The following is a 21,480-nucleotide window of genomic DNA, read 5'->3' on the forward strand; positions in this document are numbered from 1 at the left end:
CAGCCATAAGAAAATAACAATTAAAAAATAAAAAAGCAGTTGAAATCTGTAAATATGGAGAAAGCAGCTCCTAATTCCCCCGGGGAGAATGAAGCTGCAAGAGTACTGAGAACTGAAAGGAGAAGAGGGCAGGCTTGGCAGTTTGCAGGCCAGTGAGGTCTGAAACTTACAGGGTCACGTCTGCTGGCTTCCTGCAACTGGCCAAGATAGGCACTCAGAGCCCAGGGCCCGTGAGAGATGGCATTCAGAAATCAAGGTGCTGGAGTTCCCATCGTGGCGCAGCGGAAACGAATCCGATTAGGAACCATGAGGTTTTGGGTTCGATGCCTGGCCTCGCTCAGTGGGTTAAGGATCCAGCGTTGCCGTGAACTATGGTGTAGGACACAGACACGGCTTGGATCTGGCGTTACTGTGGCTGTGGTGCAGGCCGGCAGTTTAGCTCCGATTCGATCCCTAGCCTGGGAACCTCCATATGCTGCAGGTGCAGCCCTAAAAGCCAAAAAAAAAAAAAAAAGAAAGAAAATAAATCAAGATGTTGGATGTGCCCCCAAGCCTTCCTCAGGACCATGCCCTGCTCCCACTCCCTGCTGAGAAAAGTGGACCAGGGAACTCCAGCCGAGGCCACTGAGTGTGGGGGCCTCAGCCAAGCGCAGACACACTTGCATCTGGCTAGAATTCTATGAGGTATCCTAGAACAAAAACCTTGGCCCCTCTCAGGCACTGTTACAAGACAAATTAAAAACATCGATTTCAGGAGTTCCCATCATGGCGCAGTGGTTAACGAATCCAACGAGGAACCATGAGGTTGCGGGTTCGATCCCTGGCCTGGCTCAGTTGGTTGAGGGTCCAGCGTTGCCATGAGCTGTGGTGTAGGTTGCAGACTTGGCTCGGATCCCTCATTGCTGTGGCTCTGGCATAGGCCGGTGGTTACAGCTCTGATTAGACCCCTAGCCTGGGAACCTCCATATGCTGCAGAAGTGGCCCTAGAAATGGCAAAAAGACAAAAAAAAAAAAAAAAAAAAAAAAACCATCGATTTCATAAAGCACATAACTTTTGATCTATTAATCCTACTTCTAAGACCTTTGGCTACTCCTGGACATAAGCATGGAGACGTCTGGTCTGGGATATTCTTTCCAATACTCTTAGAGCAGCGAGAGGCTATTAATAGCCTAGATTAGTCATTAACCAGGCTGGTTCCTGGTTTCATATATATAGTCCCTACTTCCACAAATTATAGACAGGTCCTCAATCCTCTACATGCATTTTTTAAAGTAGCAAAACCGCATCTGAACTGACATGAAATTTCAAGTCTTTATTTAACCCCCTAAGTATAAATATTCATGTTTTCCTAGAAATATGTTAATATATTGGATTATAGGGTGCTGACTCAGGCCATACTGGGATGGTCTTATTTTCTACATACTTAAAAAAGAAAAAAAAAAAAAGGAAACGCATTTGGCCCCAAAGATTTCAAATAAAGGAGTGTGGTTTTGTGCATTCCCGGTGGAGGACTAGGCAGCCGTAAAACAGAATGCATGTTCTCCAAGACGTGTTGTTAAGTGAAAAGAAAAATCCGGAACAAAACTATGTGTACTGCATGCTGTCACTGTGTTAAAAGGCAGGGCGTAGTGGGGGTGGAGGCAGAGGAAGATAGACTATCTCTGGAAGGACACAAAAGAATCTGATTACAGGAGTTCCCGTCATGGCGCCGTGGTTAACGAATCCGACTAGGAACCATGAGGTTGCGGGTTCGGTCCCTGCCCTTGCTCAGTGGGTTAACGATCCAGCGTTGCCGTGAGCTGTGGTGTAGGTTGCAGACGCGGCTCGGATCCCGCATTGCTGTGGCTCTGGCGTAGGCCGGTGGCTACAGCTCCGATTCGACCCCTACCCTGGGAACCTCCATATGCCGCGGGAGCGGCCCAAGAAATGGCAAAAAATAAAAAAAATAAAAAATAAAAAAGAATCTGATTACAGGAGTTCCCGTCAGGGCTCAGCGGAAACGAATCTGATGAGTAACCAGGATGCAGGTTCGATCCCTGGCCTCCCTCAGTGAGTTAAGGATCCAGCATTGCTGTGAGCTCTGGTGTAGTTTGCAGACGAGACTCAGATCTGGTGCTGCTGAGGCTGTGGTATAGGCCAGCAGCTGCAGTTCCGATGGGACCCCTAGCCTGGGGACCTCCATAGACTGCAGGTGCAGTCCTAAAAAAAAAAACAATCTGATCACAGTGGTTGTCTCTTGGGAGACAACTGGGGGGCTAATGTCAAGAGCACTGTACCCCTTCAGTGTTGATTAGCCAGAGATTTTTTTTTTTTTTTTTTTTTTTTTTTTTGCTTTTTAGGGCTACCCTACTGTATACGGAAGTTCCCAGGCTAGGGGTTGAATCAGAGCTGCAGCTGTTGGCCTACATCACAGCCACAGCAACACCTGATCCGACCCACATCTGCGACCTACACAGCAGCTCACAGTGTAACCGAGCTGTTGCCCTGTGTCCTCCATTGCTTGTTTTTAGAGAATAAGCCTCAGCCTCCGTGACCTTCCCTGAGGTCCAAAGGGCAGCTGCAGATCAGGGAAGGGAGGGGATGCAGACAGCAGGGAGGAGCCATCAAGAGACAATAGTGCAGCCTGGGACAGGGTCCTGGTTCCTCCTCAAGGAATATACAGAACAGTATCTTTGAGCCTTTCTGCAGGACCCAAACCCCCCCACAAAAGGAAGAACAACTTGATGAGTCATTCTTCATTCCGGGAAGAAGGAGGACCACCAGAACCAGTCCTGGGACCACTAAGCACCAGTTTTGAAAGACAACACAAGCTTGCCCCTACCCTGAGCCTTATCTACAACCCTAATCCTGATTCCACTCCCCAAACTATAAAACCACCTCCTAACCCCTTCTAAGGAGGGCACAGTCCTTAAGGCATGAGCCCGCTATGGCCCCCTTTGCCTGGCAAAGCAATAAAGCTGTCTTTTTCTCCTTTACCCAAAACTCTGTCTCTGTGTTTCAGGTTGGCCCCAGCAGACAGAGGCCAAATTTTGGCAACAACAGCAATGCCGGATCCTCAACCCACGGAGTGAGGCCAGGGATTGAACCCGCACCCTCACTGATACTAGTCAGATGCATTTCCCATTGGCCAGATTGATCAGGCTCTCTCTCTGGCCTTGGAACTGGGAGAAGGAACAGCTGGTAGAGGAGCCTGAAGACAGCAAGCTCTGGTGCAGGGACCAGAGGGGAGTGGAGGCGCATCCATGGTGGCACACGCAGAGGTTGTCCTGAGAGCCCCATCCCTGGAGGCACCCTGGGTCCTGGGCCCCCTCCTTTGCTGTGTTCCCCGGAGACCCCACGCTCTACCTCTGCTTGGCGAAGATGAAAGTCGTCTCTAGTCCTTGCACCAAAGGGCTCTGCTTAGGAGCAGGAAGTGTTCAGTGGGCTTGTGCCTGCCTGTGTACGCTTATGGGTGCGTGCAATGCCAGGGCCTAACAACCAGGGTGGTTGAGTTAAATGACTTATGCCGTCCTTTCCAAAGGGAACTCAGCACAGCAGAGGGCTAAGGAGAGCATTTTGCAGAATCTCCAATCAGCTGCTCAAGAAGCAGTCCATTATCTCAGGAGGCTCCCCAGGTGGTTTCCAGTGGGGGGTCCCAGAGCTAGCCTGCCTGGGGCTCGCTTGCCTGGGGGCACACAGCCTGGCGCCTGGAAGGCTGGAATCAGCCTGAAGTCCCTCTGGAGCAAGGGAGACCCCTTCAGTCCTAAGTGCAATTGTGCTGTCTTCTCTCTCCCAGGGTACGACTGGCTCTCCGTCAAATTCTAGAGGCTCTAGGGCGTTCCCGTCCTGGCTCAGCTGAAAGGAATCTGACTAGTATCCAAGAGGACATAGGTCCGATCCCTGGCCTCGCTCAGTGGGTTAAGGAGCCGGAGTTGCCGTGAGCTGTGGTGTAGGTTGCAGATGCAGCGTGGAGCCTGAGTTGCTGTGGCTGTGGTGTAGGCTGGCAGCTGTAGCTCTGCTTGGACCCCTAGCCTGGGAACCTCCATATGCCACAGGTGCAGCCCTAAAAAGACCAACCAAAAAAAAAAAAAAAAAATTCTAGATGCTCTAAGGAATGATTACAATTGTGTAGCAACTAACATTTCTGGACTGTTTAGCCTGGATTAGGCATTATGCTAGGTAATTTCATTACTGCCTTTATTCATATCCCCCATCTCCGGGTGGGAATTATCAAATGCGGTGGGAGGGGTCACGGTCATTGTCCAAGGTCACATGATAAGGATTTGTGGTAGAAGCACATGGTGGACACTAATTCACAGAGCTGCCTGGGGCCTCCGTGGCTCCATGCAAGAAATGTCCCCAGCACCCTGCCCGTGAGCCCCAGGATGTCAAGGCCATCGGTAGGGACCCTCGTGGGGGGGCGGGGGTATGGATAAAGATTTCTTCCTCCTCTTCGCTCGGTGGTTTCCTTATTTTTTTAAACACCGTATGATAAATTTACTTTCTAATGATTTTTGAGTAAACTACAATGACCGCAATTTCGAAATCATTAATAATTCATGACCAAGGGCCATAAACACTATATAATCTCCACAGGCAGGAACCATGAATCCTGGCCAGAGATGAGGTGGAAGCTATTTTTACCAGCTACGGGAGAATAGCTACTGACTTCAAGGCAACCATCAAAGATACCTTGTTCAGAAAGGACTGTAATCTTTCCAAAGCCTCTGTTAAAGCCCCCTCTTTGAGCAAGTCTTCTCTCCTCCAGCACCCCGCCCCCAACTTGGGGCTTTATCTGGGTCCCTTCTCTTTTTTTTGTCTTTCTGCCATTTCTTGGGCCACCCCCGTGGCATATGGAGATTCCCAGGCTAGGGGTCGAATCGGAGCTGTAGCTGCCAGCCTATGCCAGAGCCACAGCAACGCAGGATCCGAGCCGCGTCTGCAACCTACACCACAGCTCACGGCAACGCCGGATCCTGAACCCACGGAACAAGGCCAGGGATCGAACCCGCAACCTCATGGTTCCTAGTTGGATTCATTAACCACTGAGCCACGACGGGAACTCCCCCTGTCTGCTTGTTCTAACCAGTTTATCTTCTTGCCTTTCACGGGGACAAAGCTTCCTCTATACCTGGCCTCCTGTGTTAGGCATAGAGTGTCAGGAAGCGTAGATTTTACAGACGACAGCGGGGAGGGATGCGGAACGAGGAGGTGGGCGGAAAGGCATGTTATCGTCTATCAAGATGAGCGTCCTGGCAGCTGGCTCTGAGTTTCTTTCTCTCGTTTTTCTAAGCAAACAAAAGCCTGGTTAGGAGAGTCAGTCCCCTTTTTTGGGGGGAGGGCCTGAAACGATTTTAAACATCTTTCAGCATTAAACTTGGATGTTGCGATAAACAGCCCCACTCTCTGTTTTCCTTCACTTCAAGCCTTTTTGCAGAAGAGGGATCTGAAACGCTCTGGGGCGACTGGCATGATGGGAGTATCCGGGAAAGTGGCAATTAGGGGAGTCCTGTTGCCAAGGAGAGAGAGGAAGGGAGGAAGGTATTTCAGCTGGTTACCAGCCGCCTAGCTTCAGCATCTCCCGCAAATTATTTCTTAATGTGGACAAATGGGATGCTGTCAGGCGGTGACCCAAGGTCTCCATTAGGTTTGAATAATTCATCCCTGGCCTGGTGGGGGGTGGGGGGAGGCCTGGTCCCCACCTTTGGTCACTTCATCGAGGGAGTCCAGGTGACAGCAGACCTGTGCTCACTCTCTCTCTCCTTTTTTTTTTTTTTGGTCTTTTTGTCTTTTTAGGGCCACGCTCCCGGCATATGAAGGTTCCCAGGCTAGGGGTCAAATCAGAGCTGCAGCTGCCAGCCTACTACACCACAGCCACAGCAACACGGGATCCGAGCCGCGTCTGCGACCTACACCACAGGTCACAGCAACGCCGGATCCTTCACCCACTGAGTGAGGCCAGGGATCGAACCTGCAACCTCATGGTTCCTAGTCGGATTCATTAACAACTGAACCACGATGGGAACTCCCCGTGCTCACTCTCTTTCTGGCTCCTCGACCCCCAGGGATCTGGAGGGACTTTGTAGAGACAGGCTTACCTGCTCCTGCCTCCAGAAAATCGTCCCCACCCAAAGGAGTGGGAACATCCGCCCAAGCTCAGCTTTAAGAGTGCCCACTGGGGCTGACACTGAAGTCCTTTCAGCAACCTCAAAGTGCCTAAGTTCTCTCCCAGTCCTCGCCCCAGGTAGGCTGATTAAGTAAGAAGGAAAGCCACACTGGCTGCTCTGGCTACAGCTGAGCAAAGAGGCCACAGGGGAGCGGATGCAAGTCACAGCAAAGCGCACAAGGCCCCTGGCAGTCAACCCCAACCTGCTCCTCAGAGCTGGCCACGGGTGAGGCCAAGACCAAGGAAATGGAATCTCGAGATGCGAAAAGAAGGATCAAGTCTTGCGGCCAGTTGGGGGCTCTTGGACCTGGCTGATCCTGATCCTGTTTGCCTTTTTTTTTTTTTTTTTTAAGATTTTTATTTGTTCTACTATGTTGATTTTCAACGTTCTGTCAATTTCTGCTGTACTGCGAAGTGACCCATTCACACATATATATACATTCTTTTTCTCACATTATCCTCCATCATGTTCCATCGCAAGGGACTAGACAGAGTTCCCCAGGCTATACAGCAGGATCTCAGTGCTTATCCATACCAGAGGCCATCATTTGCATCCATTTGTCTTTGGAATCAGATTCTTCGACAGTCAAGTGTTAGCACTTAAGTGGCAATGAATTTCAGGATTGGTCGATATTTATGATGAGCCACCAGCTTTCACACACAACCCTGCTCCCATCTGCTGCTAAATAAGACTGAAATGCGGAGTTCCCGTGGTGGCGCAGTGGTTAATGAATCCGACTAGGAACCATGAGGTTGCGAGTTCCATCCTTGGCCCCGCTCGGTGGGTTAAGGGTCTGGCATTGCCACGAGCTGTGGTGTAGGTCACAGATACAGCTCGGATCTGGTGTTGCTGTGGCTGTGGCGTGGGCTGGTGGCTACAGCTCCGATTGGACCCCTAGCCTGGAAACAAAGCATCATAATAAGACCGAAAGGCAAACTCTCCCAAGCTGGAGGCTTGACCAAAAAGGCTTGAGGAATTTGTGGGTCCCAGCAGCCACTTCCCACCTCTGGCTCAGTGATTTTGCAACTTTCTTTACTCCTTTCTCTTTGCCTTTGACCTTGCTATTTACTTGGACTGGCAAACTCGCCCTGCAAGAGTCGGCCTTTAATCAGTTTTTCTGCAAAGCCTTTCTTGATACCACTGGCAGATGTAGGTATTGAAATTCCACCCTTTGTCCTTTTCTCGAGGTACTGGCACTTCTCACACTGTATTGCAACGATCTCATGGCTTCCAAGGATGCTGGGCACAGCCCAAGATCAAGGACTATCTCCCATCCACCACTGAGTCCTGGCCCTGGTGCCTGGCGTAGCACAGGTGAGCTCAGCGTGGTAAATTTCAAGCATGGCCACAATATTTTGTAGCTCTTCCCATGAAGAGGTGAGGCCTGTTTCCCCAGTCCTTGACTCCGCATTGATCTTGTGATTTGCTTTAAAGAATGGAAACTGGCAAGGAGTTCCCGCTGTGGCTCAGTGGTTAATGAACCCGACTAGTATCCATGAGGAGGTGGGTTCTATCTCTGGCCTCGCTCAGTGGGTTAAGGATCTGGCCCCCGAGGATCCCGCGTTGCTGTGGCTGTGGTGTAGGCCGGCAGCTGCAGCTCCGATTCGACTCCTAGCCTGGGAACCTCCATATGCTGAGGGTGCAGCCCAAAAGAAGACAAATGACAAAAAAAAAAAAAAAAAAAAAAAGAATAGAAACTGGAAGATGTGCCACGGCGCCAGGCTAGGGCTCACGAGTTCCTGCATCTTCCAATCTCATACCCTTGAACCGCTGAACCTCCATGGGAGCAAACCTGGCTGGCTTGCTGGAGGATGGGAGGACACTGGCGAGAAATAAAGCATCCTAACCGATGCTCAGGTAGCCCCTAGGCAACACAGGCTGTTAACCGCAAATCACTATGTGAGCCCAGCAGAGCCTGACCCATCAATAGAACTGCCTGCGGAAGCCAAGCCTGAAAGGCTAAGCTACAGAATCATGACCTAAATCCATGGTTGTTTTAAGTCACTATGATCTGAGTGACTTGTTATGCAGCCAAAGGGGACTGACACATTCAGGAAGAGATTATTACTACAAGTAACCCTGGGATGATAACGCCCATTGCCAACCATCATTGGGTCACGGATTCAAGCCTGAGACTCAGAGAGAAAAGAACAGGAAGCCCAAGAATCCTTCATCCCCGGCCTGCTCCCTCAGGTCTCGTCCATCAAGTTGCCTCCCATCAGCCCTCACCAGACATGCCTTTACCTCTTTCTTCTCCCGGGAGCAGGACCGGCTTCGCTCAGCCTTCCGCAGGGTCTGACCTGTAGCAGTTCAAAAGCAGAACCAGAGATTAAGGCTGTTTTAAAACAGCTAGTTTTGTTTTTTGGTTTTTTGTTTTTTGTCTTTTTGCCTTTTCTAGGGCCACTTCCCATGGCATATGGAGGTTCCCAGGCTAGGGGTTAAGGAGTTCCTATCGTGGCGCAGTGCTTAACAAATCCGACTAGGAACCATGAGGTTGCGGGTTCGATTCCTGGCCTTGCTCACTGGGTTGGGATCCGGCATTGCCATGAGCTGTGGGGTAGGCCACAGATGCGGCTTGGATCTGGTGTTGCTGTGGCTCTGGTGTAGGCTGGCGGCTACAGCTTCGATTCAACCTCTAGCCTGGGAGCAGCCCAAGAAATGGCAAAAAGACAAAAAAAAAAAAAAAAGACAGCTAGTTAAGCACCGCAGAAGCTTTTTATTTGCAAACCGAATAGACGGGACCAATCATAATCAAATGATTTTAGGAAAATGTCGTCTATTATGATAATGGGAAAATGGCTTACTCTTGAAAATAGACCGACGGGCAACAAAATGGTAATTCACACACACACATTATTGGACTATAATGAACAAAGCCTCCGCTCTTTAATCTGGAACATTATCTGCACTCTGCAAGGGCTTGACAGACTGTAGTTTTTCCCAGGCGAATTACATTTTTATTAAATTGTTTGGAATTATATAAAATGCCTTCCCCGGCGCGTATCCCATCTCCTTTGATGAGAATGTGCCAATACGCTGCACCAAACCCCCCGACTCGCCACAGAGGTGCTGGTGCAGGTGTGAATCAGCAGTCGTCATTTGATGATGGGCATGTCACATGATGGGCAGTTTCAGAGAGAATTGTTGCTTTTCTGGGAAAACTAGAAGACTAACAATTGGACATCATGTTTATTTATTTTTTATTTATTTGTGTATTTGTCTTTTTTAGGGCCACACCCGTGGCATATGGAAGTTCCCAGGCTAGGGGTCTAATTGGAGCTACAGCTGCCAGCCTACGCCAGAGCCACAGCAACGCAGGATCCTCAAACCACTGAGTGAGGCCAGGGATCAAAGCTGCAACCTCATGGTTCCTAGTCAGATTCATTTCCACTGCACTACGACGGCAACTCCGACATCGTGATGTTTAAATAAGTTGTTCCAAATGCAGTTTTCACCACTTTGATGGAAGCGTCCATTATAAAAGGATTCCTTGGAGTTGCTGCTGTGGCACAGTGGGTTAAGAATCCAACTGCAGCTTGGGTCACTGAGGAGGTATGGGTTCAATCCCAAGTCCAGTGTAGTGGTCTAAAGGATCCGGCATTGGAGTTCCCATTGTGGCTCAGCAGAAACGAATCAAACTAGGGACCATGAGGTTGCGGGTACGATCCCTGGCCTTGCTCAGTGGGTTAAGGATCCGGCGTTGCCATGAGCTGTTGCAGATTCAGCTCAGATCTAGCGTTGCTGTGGCTGTGGGGTAGGCCGGCGGCTGTAGCTCCGATTCGACCCTTACCCGGGGAACCTCCAAATGTTGCAAGTTTGGCCCTAAAAAAAAAGCCAAAAAAAAAAAAAAAAAAGACAGAATGAACTGATCTGAAACCAACTGCCTGCCATCCACAGCCACCTACTTAGAGTAGGTTCTCTCTCTGTGTGTGCTTGCATGCTTGTTTTTTGTCTTTTAGGGGGTGCTGGCCTTAAGACCAAAGAACCTTAAAGATGACAAATTGCCCAGGAAAACATCCCACTGTGATATGGGATGTTGACAGTGGGGGAGGTTGTATACGTATGGACTCAGTACTTTCCACTCAATTTCTCCCTCCCTCCCTTCCTTCCTTCCTCCTCTTCCCCTTTTTCTTTTCCTTTTTTTTTTTTTTTTGGTCTTTTTAGCTATTTCTTGAGCCGCTCCCGAGGCATATGAAGGTTCCCAGGCTAGCGGTCTAATCAGAGCTGTACCCACCGGCCTACGCCAGAGCCACAGCAACGCAGGATCTGAGCCTCGTCTGCGACCCACACCACAGCTCATGGCAACGCCGGATCCTTAACCCACTGAGCAAGGCCAGGGATCAAACCCGAAACCTCATGGTTCCTAGTCAGATTCGTTTCCGCTGCGCCAGGACGGGAACTCCCCCTCCTCTTCCCCTTTCTTTCTTTTTTGGCCAAGGTGTACAGCAGCTTGAGGTAGGATCTCAGTTCCCAGACTAAGAATTGAACCCAGCCATGAAAGCACCAAGTCCTAACCACTAGACCAGCAAGGAACTCCCCGTCCACTGAATTGTCACTGTGAACCGAAATCTGTTCTAAAAAAATAAAGTGCATGAAGTAAAACAGAGAATAGCCCCGGAGTTCCCGTCGTGGCGCAGTGGTTAACGAATCTGACTGGGAACTATGAGGTTGCGGGTTCGATCCCTGCCCTTGCTCAGTGGGTTAACGATGCAGTGTTGCCGTGAGCTGTGGTGTGGGTTACAGACTCGGCTTGGATCCAGCGTTGCTGTGGCTCTGGCGCAGGCCGGTGGCTACAGCTCTGATTCGACCCCTAGCCTGGGAACCTCCATATGCCGCAGGAGCGGCCCAAGAAATAGCTAAAAAGACAAAAAAAAAAAAAAGAAAAAAGAAAAGAAAAGAAAATAGCCCCGGATTTAGAGATAAAATGATCCAGCCGGTGTGTCACTTTTATCCTGACCCCCTGATCCCTGATGCTCTAGGGCAGGAGTTAGGGTAGACAGCTCCTCCAAAGCCTTGCCTACACCCGCCCTGGCTGTGAGTCAAGGGCCGTAAAGCTGATCAGAGACAACATAGCAGGCAGGGGCCTGAGAAGGCAGAGCCAGGCCTGCGTGGAGACGGGCCTGGGGCTGGGAGGGGACAGAGTGGACCAGAGGGAGGGCAGGGCTGCTCTGCTGACAGACCAGGCTGCTCTAGCAGCAGAGATGGTGCCGAGGCAAGTAAGATGTCAGCAGGACCAAGCAAAGCCCAGAGCAAAGGGAGGGAGGGAGCAGGAGGGAAACGGAGCTGGTCCAGGGGTGAACATGGCAGACCCAGGGTCTGGCTGTGGCCCTTCCTGTGCTGGTCGGACACATACCAGTGGACCGCTGACCAGTTATAAGATCTTAGATAAGTCACAGGACCCAACAGATTCTCTCTGGGCTGCATTTTCTCTCCCCCACCCCCCCCTTTTTTTTTTTTTACTTTTTAGGACCGCGCCTGCGGCATATGGAGGTTCCCAGGCTAGGGGTTGAATTGGAGCCTACACCACAGCAACGCCAGATCGGAGCAGCATCTGTGACCTACATCACAGCTCAAGGCAACACTGGATCTTTAACCCACTGAGTGAGGCCAGGGATGGAACTTGCATCCTTATGGATCCTAGTCGGGTTCGTTAACCCCCCTCCCATTTTTATTTATTTTTTTATTTTTTATTTATTTTTTATTTTTTGTCTTTTTTTTGCCATTTCTTGGGCCACTCCCATGGCATATGGAGGTTCCCAGGCTAGGGGTCCAATCGGAGCTGTAGCCACCGGCCTACGACAGAGCCACAGCAACACAGGATCCGAGCCGCATCTGCAACCTACACGGCAACGCCGTGAGAAAGGGCAGGGACCGAACCCGCAACCTCATGGTTCCTAGTCGAATTCATTAACCACTGCGCCACGACGGGAACTCCCTCCCCCTCCCATTTTTAAATGAGAATGAGCCTGAATCACCTCTGGGTTTGCTTTCCATCTCTAAAGTTCTGTTATACTAATAAAGAACAGTTAAAAAAAAAAAAAAGGTGGGCCATCAAAAGAAAATATTAGTACAAAGAACGGAGAGCTTAACCAGGGAAGTTTGAAAGCAAATCTTTCTACTGGAGTTAATTGGAAGCTTGTTTATTCATTACATTGGAAAAGAATTTGCTTATTTTCCAATGAAGATAATTGGCTCTAATTATGCACGTTTGTTCTCTAATGCCTCTATCTTCACCCGATGGAGCCCCTCTCTCCTTCAGGTGGCTCAATGTGAAGACAGCTCCTTCTCCCCAAGGACAGACGGCATCAGATCACACGGTGCCTGCCTCTGCACTTGGCTTCTCTGTGCACCTTCCTGCCTAGATCTCATTTTATCCTCCCAGCAACTCAGGAACGGGGAAGAAGGTGACATTAATACCAATATATGCTGCTTGCAAAATTAAGGGGGTGTTCCTCTGTGTTTTGCAAGGTGACCTGCCAGCTTCAGTCAGGAACCCGTAAATAAGGCCAAATGTAAATGCTACGTGTGCACCTCACTTTATAAAACAGATGTGTGCCTGGGGAAAAGTGGCTGCATTGAATTTTTGTAAATATAATACCATTCTCCCACTTACGCCTTCTGAGAGATTTTATCTGCACTTAGGATTAATTTTCAATGGTTAGAAGCTTCTGCCGCTTCAGTTTTACTTTGCTCTCGACGCAGATAATCATATTCATCGCTATCATTTAGAGGGCAGTTGCAGCTTCCTTGGCTGTTAGCTTCTGAAGTCATCAGGCAAAGGAAAATCAGTGTCAAAATTATCCTTGAAAAAGAGTCTGAAACCTCCTGGTAAGTACAGTCTCCAGGACACAGCTTTTTACATCCATTGATGTAGACGCATGTGCAGCTGTAGCATTTGATGCATATGGAAAGGCACAGTGTGTGATAAAATACATCCATATGTCAAATATAATGTTCGGTGGGTTTATTTATTCATTCATTGGTTTATTTATTTATTTTGCTTTTTAAGGCTGTACCTATGGCATGTGCAAGTTCCCAGGCTAGGGGTCCAATCGGAGCTACAGCTGCCAGCCTACACCACAGCCACAGCAACTCGGGAGCCAAGCTGCATCTTCGACCTACACCACAGCTCATGGCAACGCCAGATCCTTAACCCACTGAGTGAGGCCAGGGATCGAACCCACAACCTCATGTTTCCTAGTCGGATTCATTTCCTCTGAGCCACAGGGGAACTCCTATTATAGTGTTTCTAATTAAACTATTGGTGGTGTAATTATTTCCTTTATTTTTTCCTCTCCGGGTAGGAGGAGACTGGCAGGGGTGGGGCCAAGGACGGGGCACTGAGTTCATGAAGCTTAACCAATTAGTTGACACAGCTCCACTGGACTGGTCACCTACTACGGGCCAGGTTCTAGGCATAAGCTTCATCGCCTGGCATCCTAAACACTCTTTTAGATTGGGGGTTAATAGGAGTTCCCATTGGGGCTCAGTGGTTAACGAATCCAACTAGGAACCATAAGGCTGTGGGTTCGATCCCTAGCCTTGCTCAGTGGGTTAAGGATCCGGCATTGCCGTGTAGGTCGCAGACGTGGCTCAGATTCTGGGTGGCTATGGCTGTGGTGTAGGCTGGTGGCTACAGCTCTGATTAGACCCCTAGCCTGGGAACCTCCATGTGTGGCACATGCGGCCCTGAAAAGACAAAAAAAAAAAAAAAAAAAAAATAGATTGGGGGTTGATAAACTTTTCCTGTGAAGGACCAGAAAGTAAATTTTTTTTTTTTTTTTTTGGCCATAAGGTCATGAGGCTACAAGGTCTCTGGTGCAACTACTCAGAGCATGAAGCCAGCCTTAGACAATATGTAAACAAATGGGTGTGGCTGGGTGCCAATAAAACTTTATTCACAAAAACAGGTAGCAGGCCAAATCTGGCCCCCAGGCTGCAGTTTGCTGACTCTTGCTTTTGATGAGCGGCGCTAAAGCCATTTGTACAAACCAATGGAGACCAGAGAAACAGAGGAAGAGTGACTGAGCTGCTTGCTTAAGGCCAGAGAAATGCAGCTCGAAAGTGGTCGGGCTCAGGGTGACCCTAATCGCCGTCATCCCCAGCATCAGCACCTGTCTTGCCACCATCATCACCACCACCGTCATTATCACCTTCCTCCTTCCTAATCCAGTGAGCGCACCTTAGCAGGACTTCTTATACGCCAGGAACTGAGCTCCCCGCTAAGCATGCAAATCAACTAGTTTACTCTTTTTTTTTTTTTTTTTTTTTTGGTCTTTCTGCCTTTTTTAGGGCCGCTCCCTCGGCATATGGAGGTTCCCAGGCTAGGGGTCAAATCAGAGCTGTAGCTGCTGGCCTACGCCACAGCCACAGCAACACCAGATCCGAGCCGTGTCTTCGACCTACACCACAGCTCACAGCAACGCCAGATCCTTAACCCACTGAGCAAGGCCAGGGAACGAACCCGCAACCTCATGGTTCCTAGTCGGATTCGTTAACCACTGTGCCACGATGGGAACTCCCCAACTCCTTTACTCTTTACAGCTACTTTATGAAATGGGACCACTGGCGTTCCCTTCATGGCTCAGCAGTTAACGAAGCCAGCTAAGATCCATGAGGATACGGGTTCAATCCCTGACCTCGCTCAGTGGGTTAAGGATCTGGCATTACCGTGAGCTGTGGTGTAGGTCCAAGATGCGGCTCAGATTCTGTGTTGCTGTGGCTGCAGTGTAGGCCGGCAGGTGTAGCTCCGATTGGACCCCTAGCCTGGGAATTTCCCTTTGCCGAGAATGTGGCCCTAAAATAGGAAAGGAAGGAAGGAAGGAAGGAAGGAAGGAAGGAAGGAAGGAAGGAAGGAAGGAAGGAAGGAAGAAAGAAAGAAAGAAAGAAAGAAAGAAAGAAAGAAAGAAAGAAAGAAAGAAAGAAAGAAAGAAAGAAAGGAAGAAAGAAAGAAAGAAAGGAAGGAAAGAAATAGGGACATTATCCCACTTGTCTGAAGAGCACGTGGAGACCCAAAGAAGTTAGAAAACTTGTATAATATCACCCAGCTAATGAGCAGAGCCTTGATTTAATTCATTAAATTAAGACTGTAAATCTGGTTCCAGTGCCTGCATTCTTAACCACTAGGCTACAATGCTCCTCAGTCAGGTTAAAGAGAAGTCCAAGAAGGCAAAAGTGTACAGGGGAGGCAGTGTGGCTTCAGGAATTCTTTCTGTGATGCAGCTTTTTAATACACTTTGGACTCCTAGAGGATTTAGGGAGTTCCTGTTGTGGCACAGTGGAAATGAATCCATCTAGAATTCATGAGGATGTGGGTTCAATCCCTGGCCTCGCTCAGTGGGTTAAGGATCCGGCGATGCCATGAACTGTGGTGTAGGTCGCAGAGGCAGCTCAGATCTGGCATTGTATGGCTGGGGTGTAGGCTGGCAGCTGCAGCTCCAATTGCACCCCTAGCCAGGGAACTTCCGTGTGCCATGGGTACAGCCCTAAAAAGACAAAAAAAAAAAAAAAAGTCAAACATGAGGGCTCGCTTTGCTCTCATTTTATATACCTCCATAATTTAATTTAAATGACAAATACCCCACTGAGATGCCACTTAGTCTCAGCCCATCAGACTGGCAGAAATCCAGAGGTTTGACAATATACTGCTGGCAAGAGCTGGGAAGCAGGCATTTTTTGAGCATTGCTGGGAGAAATACAGAATAACACAGGCCCTTTGGAGGGGGTTTTGACAATATCCTCAAAAAAGGCTTTTGGCAGCATCCCTTTGAGCTAGCAATGTTACTTCTAGGCATCTACGGGGGAGAAATACCTCTACAAACAGGAAGCAAATGCACGCACAAGGCATTTGCTGCATCATAATTTGCAATGGCAAATATTAGAAATGGCCCGTAGGTCTATCAGTGGGGCTGGCTGACTAACTATGGCAGATCCACACAATGGAATGGAATACTGGATGAAAGAAGACCAAGCCTAGAAGACGACCATAAGCTAAGTGAAAAACTCAAGGAGCAGAAAGTTGATGTCCTGTTTAACTTTTTGTCTATGAAAGAGGAAGTTTTTTTCTTTATACATTCATATTGATTCTATTTGTACAAAGAACCACCTGGAAGGCACATGCACAAGAACGACTTTTCTTTTCTTTTTCATTTGCTTCTTAGGGCTGCAGTGGCGGCATATGGAGGTTCCCAGGCTAGGGGTCAAATTGGAGCTACAGCTGCCGGCCTACACCACAGCCACAGCAATGCCAGATCTGAGCCGAGTCTGAGACCTACCCCACAGCCCACGGCAACGCTGGATCCTTAACCCACGGATCGAAGCCGGGGATTGAACCTGCAACCTCATGGTTCCTAGTCAGATTCATTTCCGCTGTGCCACGACAGGAACTCCAAACTGCCTTCTTTTAAGAGCTCAGTCTGTCATGTGTGAGAGATAAGAATGAAATGATGGCAAAATATGATTTCTGGAAATGGAAACAACAGTTTCTGAGCTAAGCCAGGAGGCTGGGGGTGACCTGCTCATTTATTTGAGGGCGCAGTTGTGTATGAAATGGCTAGATCAGAAGAGAAAGGGAAAAGAAAACAGAAAACAAGAAAGGAAGATTGAGACCTATCCCGATAGGTTGTGCGGAACTCTCGGTGTTCTGGTGCCTAGAGGCACCTGCCACTGTCGGGTTCCTCCCCAGGTGAGAGCTCCTGGGATTCCCTCTCATGTGTAACATCAAAGCTTCGAGGCCCAGAGAAGCAAAGCAACTTGCCCAAGGTCACAGAACAGCCAAGAGAAAGAATTTGGGGAGTTCCTGCCCTGATGCATCGGAAACGATTTAGACTAGGAACCATGAGGTTGCAGGTTCGATCCCTGGCCTCACTCAGTGGGTTAAGGATCCAGCACTGCTATGACTTGTGGTGCAGGTTGCAGACATGTCTCAGATCTGGCGTTGCTTTGGCTATGGTGGAGGCCAGCGGCTGTAGCTCCGATGGGACCCCTAGCCTGGGAACCTCCATATGCCGCAGGTGTGGCCCTAAAAAAAAAGAGAGCAAACTTGGGTTCGTTAGCAGCTAGTGTTTATCACACCCTAAGGCCTGCCTTGCCTGAATGCCCTTCCTCAACTGCAGGAATGGGAGCTCCTGGCCCCACTGTCCTCACCACCCAACCCCAGCTTCCTGAATCTGGACTTGGCTTCCCCCTACAGCCTCTGCAGAGACATATGAGGCAGAGGAAGGTGGCAGCGTGGGAACAGGGCAGCCCAGCCTGATGAGGAATCGCTATCTGTCTCCAGCCATGGGTTTCCATGCAGGAATGAGGGCTCAGTTGTCTTGGGTTAGATTTTTCTAGAGAAGTCCAGTTTTATGCGAAAGCTTCTAATTATTATTTTTTTTTTTTTTGTCTTTTTGCCTTTTCTGGGCCTGCTCCCTCGGCATATGGAGGTTCCCAGGCTAGGGGTCTAATCAGAGCTGTAGCTGCCAGCGTACGCCAGAGCCACAGCAACTCGGAATCCTACACCACAGCTCACGGCACGCGGGATCCTTAACCCACTGAGTGAGGCCAGGGATTGAACCCGCTACCTCATGTTTCCTAGTCGGATTCGTTTCCACTGCGCCACAACGGGAACTCTGAAAGCTTCTAATTTTTAAATGTGGACAAGTAATTACAATTTTTTCAAAGCTCCGGACGGGCCTAAGAAAACAGGTCTCTAGGGAGATCTCCTTGTGGCTCAGTGAGTTAAGGATCCAATGTGGTCTCCTTGGGGATGCGAGTTCGATCCCTGGCCTCACTCAGAGGGTTAAGGATCCGGTGTTGTCACAAGCTGGGGCATAGGCTGTAGATTTGACTCAAATCTGGTGGTGTTGTGGCTGTGGCACAGGCCGCAGCTGCCGCTCCGGTCCGATCCCTGGCCTGGGAACTTCCATGTGCTGCAGGTTAAGGCGGTGAAAAGAAAAAGAGAAAGAGAAAACAGGCTTCTAGTTCCAGCCTAAGAGATAATTAGGCAGAAGACAGGAGAATCTCCCAGTCCTCCCATTATTTTCTTAACGTGCTGCCCAGGACCCTTTGGGGGTGGAGGTGGGGAAGCCAGACCTCTTTCAGGAAATCTCATCATAATAACAAAAACCTATTAGACAAAGAGCAGGGCTGAGAGGCAAGGAAACAAACGCTGGGCGCGCTGTGACGCGCTTTCCTCTTCAATTCCCCCCGCCCCCGTGCACCTCCAGGCTGGTTCTGGGCCTTTAAGTCACATCCTGGCTTCTGAAAGCCCCAAACAATATCCCTGTCACTCTGCCTTTGCATTTTCTGTTTAACTCAAATTCCCAGGGACCCAGTTGACTGCCAAATTCCCCGAGATAAACAAGTCATGCTAAGATCCTCTTTTCCTTTCCAACCCTAAACAGCAGCTGGCAGCTAGAAAAGGTTATTTATAACCTGCACACCGTTCCACGCATTGGCTTCTTTCGAAATGTAAAGCCATGCATTTTGGGGGCCGGTTTCGTAATCAGATGAGAGTCCGGGGTCGAGGCTGGGCAGTGGCTGCGAGGGTAGGGTCTGGGTCAGCCTGGCTGGCTCAGCCACTCATTACCTGTTCAGGACACCTGATAGTTCCAATTCCATGTCAGGCCCTTTTTTTCTTTTTTTTTTTTTCCTTTTCTAGGGCTGCTCCTACGGCATATGGAGGTTCCCAGGCTAGGGGTTGGATCAGAGCTGTAGCCACCGGTCGACGCCACAGCCACGGCAATGTGGGATCCGAGCCGCATCTGCAACCTACACCACAGCTCACAGCAATGCTGGATCCTTAACCCATTGAGCAAGGCCGGGGATTGAACCCACAACCTCAAGGTTCCTAGTCGGATTCGTTAACCACTGAGCCACATCGGGAACTCCAGGTCAGGCCATTTTTATGGTTAAGATAGTAAGTGGGAAACGCTTAGAATAGTGTTCTGCACATAGTAGGTACTTAGCAGTCAGCGGCTTCTTCCCCTGGAAACAGCTATTTGTGGATCTCAGTGAGTTCCATTGACCTCTGGTGCCCAAACACATCCTGAATCTGTCCCCTTCCTCTCCATCATACCTTTGTGAACCCTGTCATCTTTCAAGAGCCACCGGCTAGGTCTCCTCCCTCCACTTTTGCTGGCTTTTCCCACGGCAGCCATCTAGAAATGGGACCATCTCACTTGCCTGATGGACCCTCTGGGATGTTTCACTTGGTACATTTCCCTCCTCCCTCCGTGTTCGCATCTCTGAAGCCTCTGCCCCCGAGTCCTTCTTCAGTTCCTTGGACTCAGGGTCCCTTCCTGCCTCTGAGCCCTTGTCCTCACCCCCTCCGTCTTCTCACGCTGGCTCCTTCTCATCAATCAGATCTCGGCTTAAAGGGACCGACCTGTTCAGAATGAACTCGCCCTTAATCCTCCCTACTTTAATCTGCGTGGTACTTATCTGATCGTTTTTTTTGCTGATGTGGTCTGTCTGCCTCAGCTTTGTGAAGTCAGAGACTGCTGTCTGTTTTGGTTTGGTTTTTTTTTTTTTAATGACTGAATTACCCACACCTGGAACAATGCCTGGAAGGGAGCAGGCACTGGGAGATATTTCTGAAATCGATGAATGAATGAATGAATGAATGACAAAATTTCGGAATGGACAATGCTGCAAGGGACAGGAGGAGGCATGATGATGAATGGCTGTAAAGACTTCATTTTCTTATAGACTTGTGGCTGCCCGGGGCAGGGGGGAGTGGGAGGGATGGTGAGCTTGGGGTCATCGGATGCAAACTATTGCTCTTGGAATGGATGTACAATGAGATCCTGCTGAATGGTACTGAGAACTATGTCTAGATACTTGTATCGCAGCAGAACAAAGGGTGGAAAAAATACATATACATGTAAGTGTAACTTGGTCCCCATGCTGTACAGCGGAAAATATATAAATAAAAAATAAAAATAAAAAAGACTTCATCTTCTCGTCTAATGTGCTTTTCTGACCCTTTCCCCCTGCTCCTTCTGGGATGGTGAAATATGAAATATGACAAAGTCAGTTTAATACACCATTGGATACAATTGGAAAATATTGATTTTTTTTTTTATTTGAAATGGTGAAAATAAGTAAATGCCACACATCCTGTAATCTCATCAGTGGCCTACGTGACAGCATGCGTCCCGGGCCATAATGGACTTTGGTCTATCTCTATATTCACCATATAACGCCCCCAACCCACTCCCACTCCACACCCCACCCAGCCCCATCCTTCCATCCTCGCTCCCCATAGAAGTGAGGACATTGCATTTGTGAAAATGTGTGTGTGTGTCCAAATTAGAGTATCTTCTAAATATTTTCATCCCACCCCACAAAAAAATAATCTGCCAAACTACCATGTTTTCACGTTGAAAAACATGAGAATGGTGCAGGAAGTCCCCCACCCCCATCCTAAGAAAAAAGATGCATTCCTTCCTCTGAGAGCTAATTGTTTCGGGGGTTTGGGGTTTGGGTTTTTTTTTTTTTTGTTTTTTGCTTTTTTTTTTTTTTTTGCCTTTTAGGGTCGGACCAGAGGCATATGCAGGTTCCCAGCCTAGAGGTCCAACGGGAGCTGCAACCACCAGCGTACACCACAGCCACATCCGACCGGTGTCTGCAACCTACGCAGCAACCACCAGATCCTCTACCCACTGAGCGAGGCCAGGGATCAAACTCGCATCCTCATAGATCCCAGTCGGGTTCGTTAACCGCTGAGCCACAACCGGAACTCCCCTCTGAGAGCTAATTGTCACCGAGAGCCAATTACACGCTGGGAACCCTTCTAAGGGCTTTAGGCGGATGAATTCACTTGGTTCTCACGGCAGCCCCGTGGGAAGTTCCTACGATGAATCTCCACTTTATAACTAGGCAGTGAGAAATGAGGTAACTATCCCCCACCCCAGATCATGTGGCTGGGAAGAGGCGTCACCAGAATTGGAGCCCCATTAGTCAGAGTCCACGCCTCCCGGGATGAGGGAGGCACAGGTGAGCATCAACAGGAAGAGAGGAAGTGGGTCCCCCTCCGCGGCTTTAAAATGAAATCTGCATCTCAATGGAGGCCGGAGGTAGAACTTCCCACTGCGCAGGCTCATTAGGACAGAGGCTTTGTGGCTGTGGCGGGGTAAGGGCGCTGCACTGAAAGGAATCCGGGGGCCTTGTTCTCCACACCCGGGGGGTGCCCATCAGGGGCTCTGAATTCCACCCCACTCCCACCTTGCCTCGGTCTCTACCTCTGATAAAGGATTCTGATCAGGCTACATCCAAAGTCCCACACTGCTAAACCCAACCCATATATTGTCTGGTTTCCAAATTGTTTAAAAAAAGTTTCTTTTTCAA

At 49.2% G+C, this 21,480-nt stretch overlaps 1 protein-coding gene across 26 annotated transcripts in view; it reads right to left on the reverse strand.

Moving 5' to 3' along the window:
* KATNIP (katanin interacting protein) overlaps positions 1-21,480 on the reverse strand; it is a 217,989-nt gene that overhangs the window by 185,119 nt on the left and 11,390 nt on the right. For 18 of the 26 annotated variants that reach the window (XM_085017010.1, XM_085017001.1, XM_085017009.1 and 15 more), the window contains exon 2: positions 8,392-8,447. The exons of the other annotated variants lie outside the window; for them this stretch is intronic. In XM_085017010.1, coding sequence (XP_084873136.1) covers positions 8,392-8,447 — 56 coding nt within the window. The remainder of the gene's footprint in view (positions 1-8,391; positions 8,448-21,480) is intronic. 26 annotated transcript variants of the gene reach the window in all.

The sequence above is a fragment of the Sus scrofa genome, chromosome 3 (genome assembly GCF_054392235.1).
Source record: "Sus scrofa isolate SSC_HxYL_T2T_F1_AM1 chromosome 3, Sscrofa_HxYL_maternal_Yorkshire_Landrace_v2.0, whole genome shotgun sequence".
Taxonomy (NCBI): Eukaryota; Metazoa; Chordata; class Mammalia; order Artiodactyla; family Suidae; genus Sus; species Sus scrofa.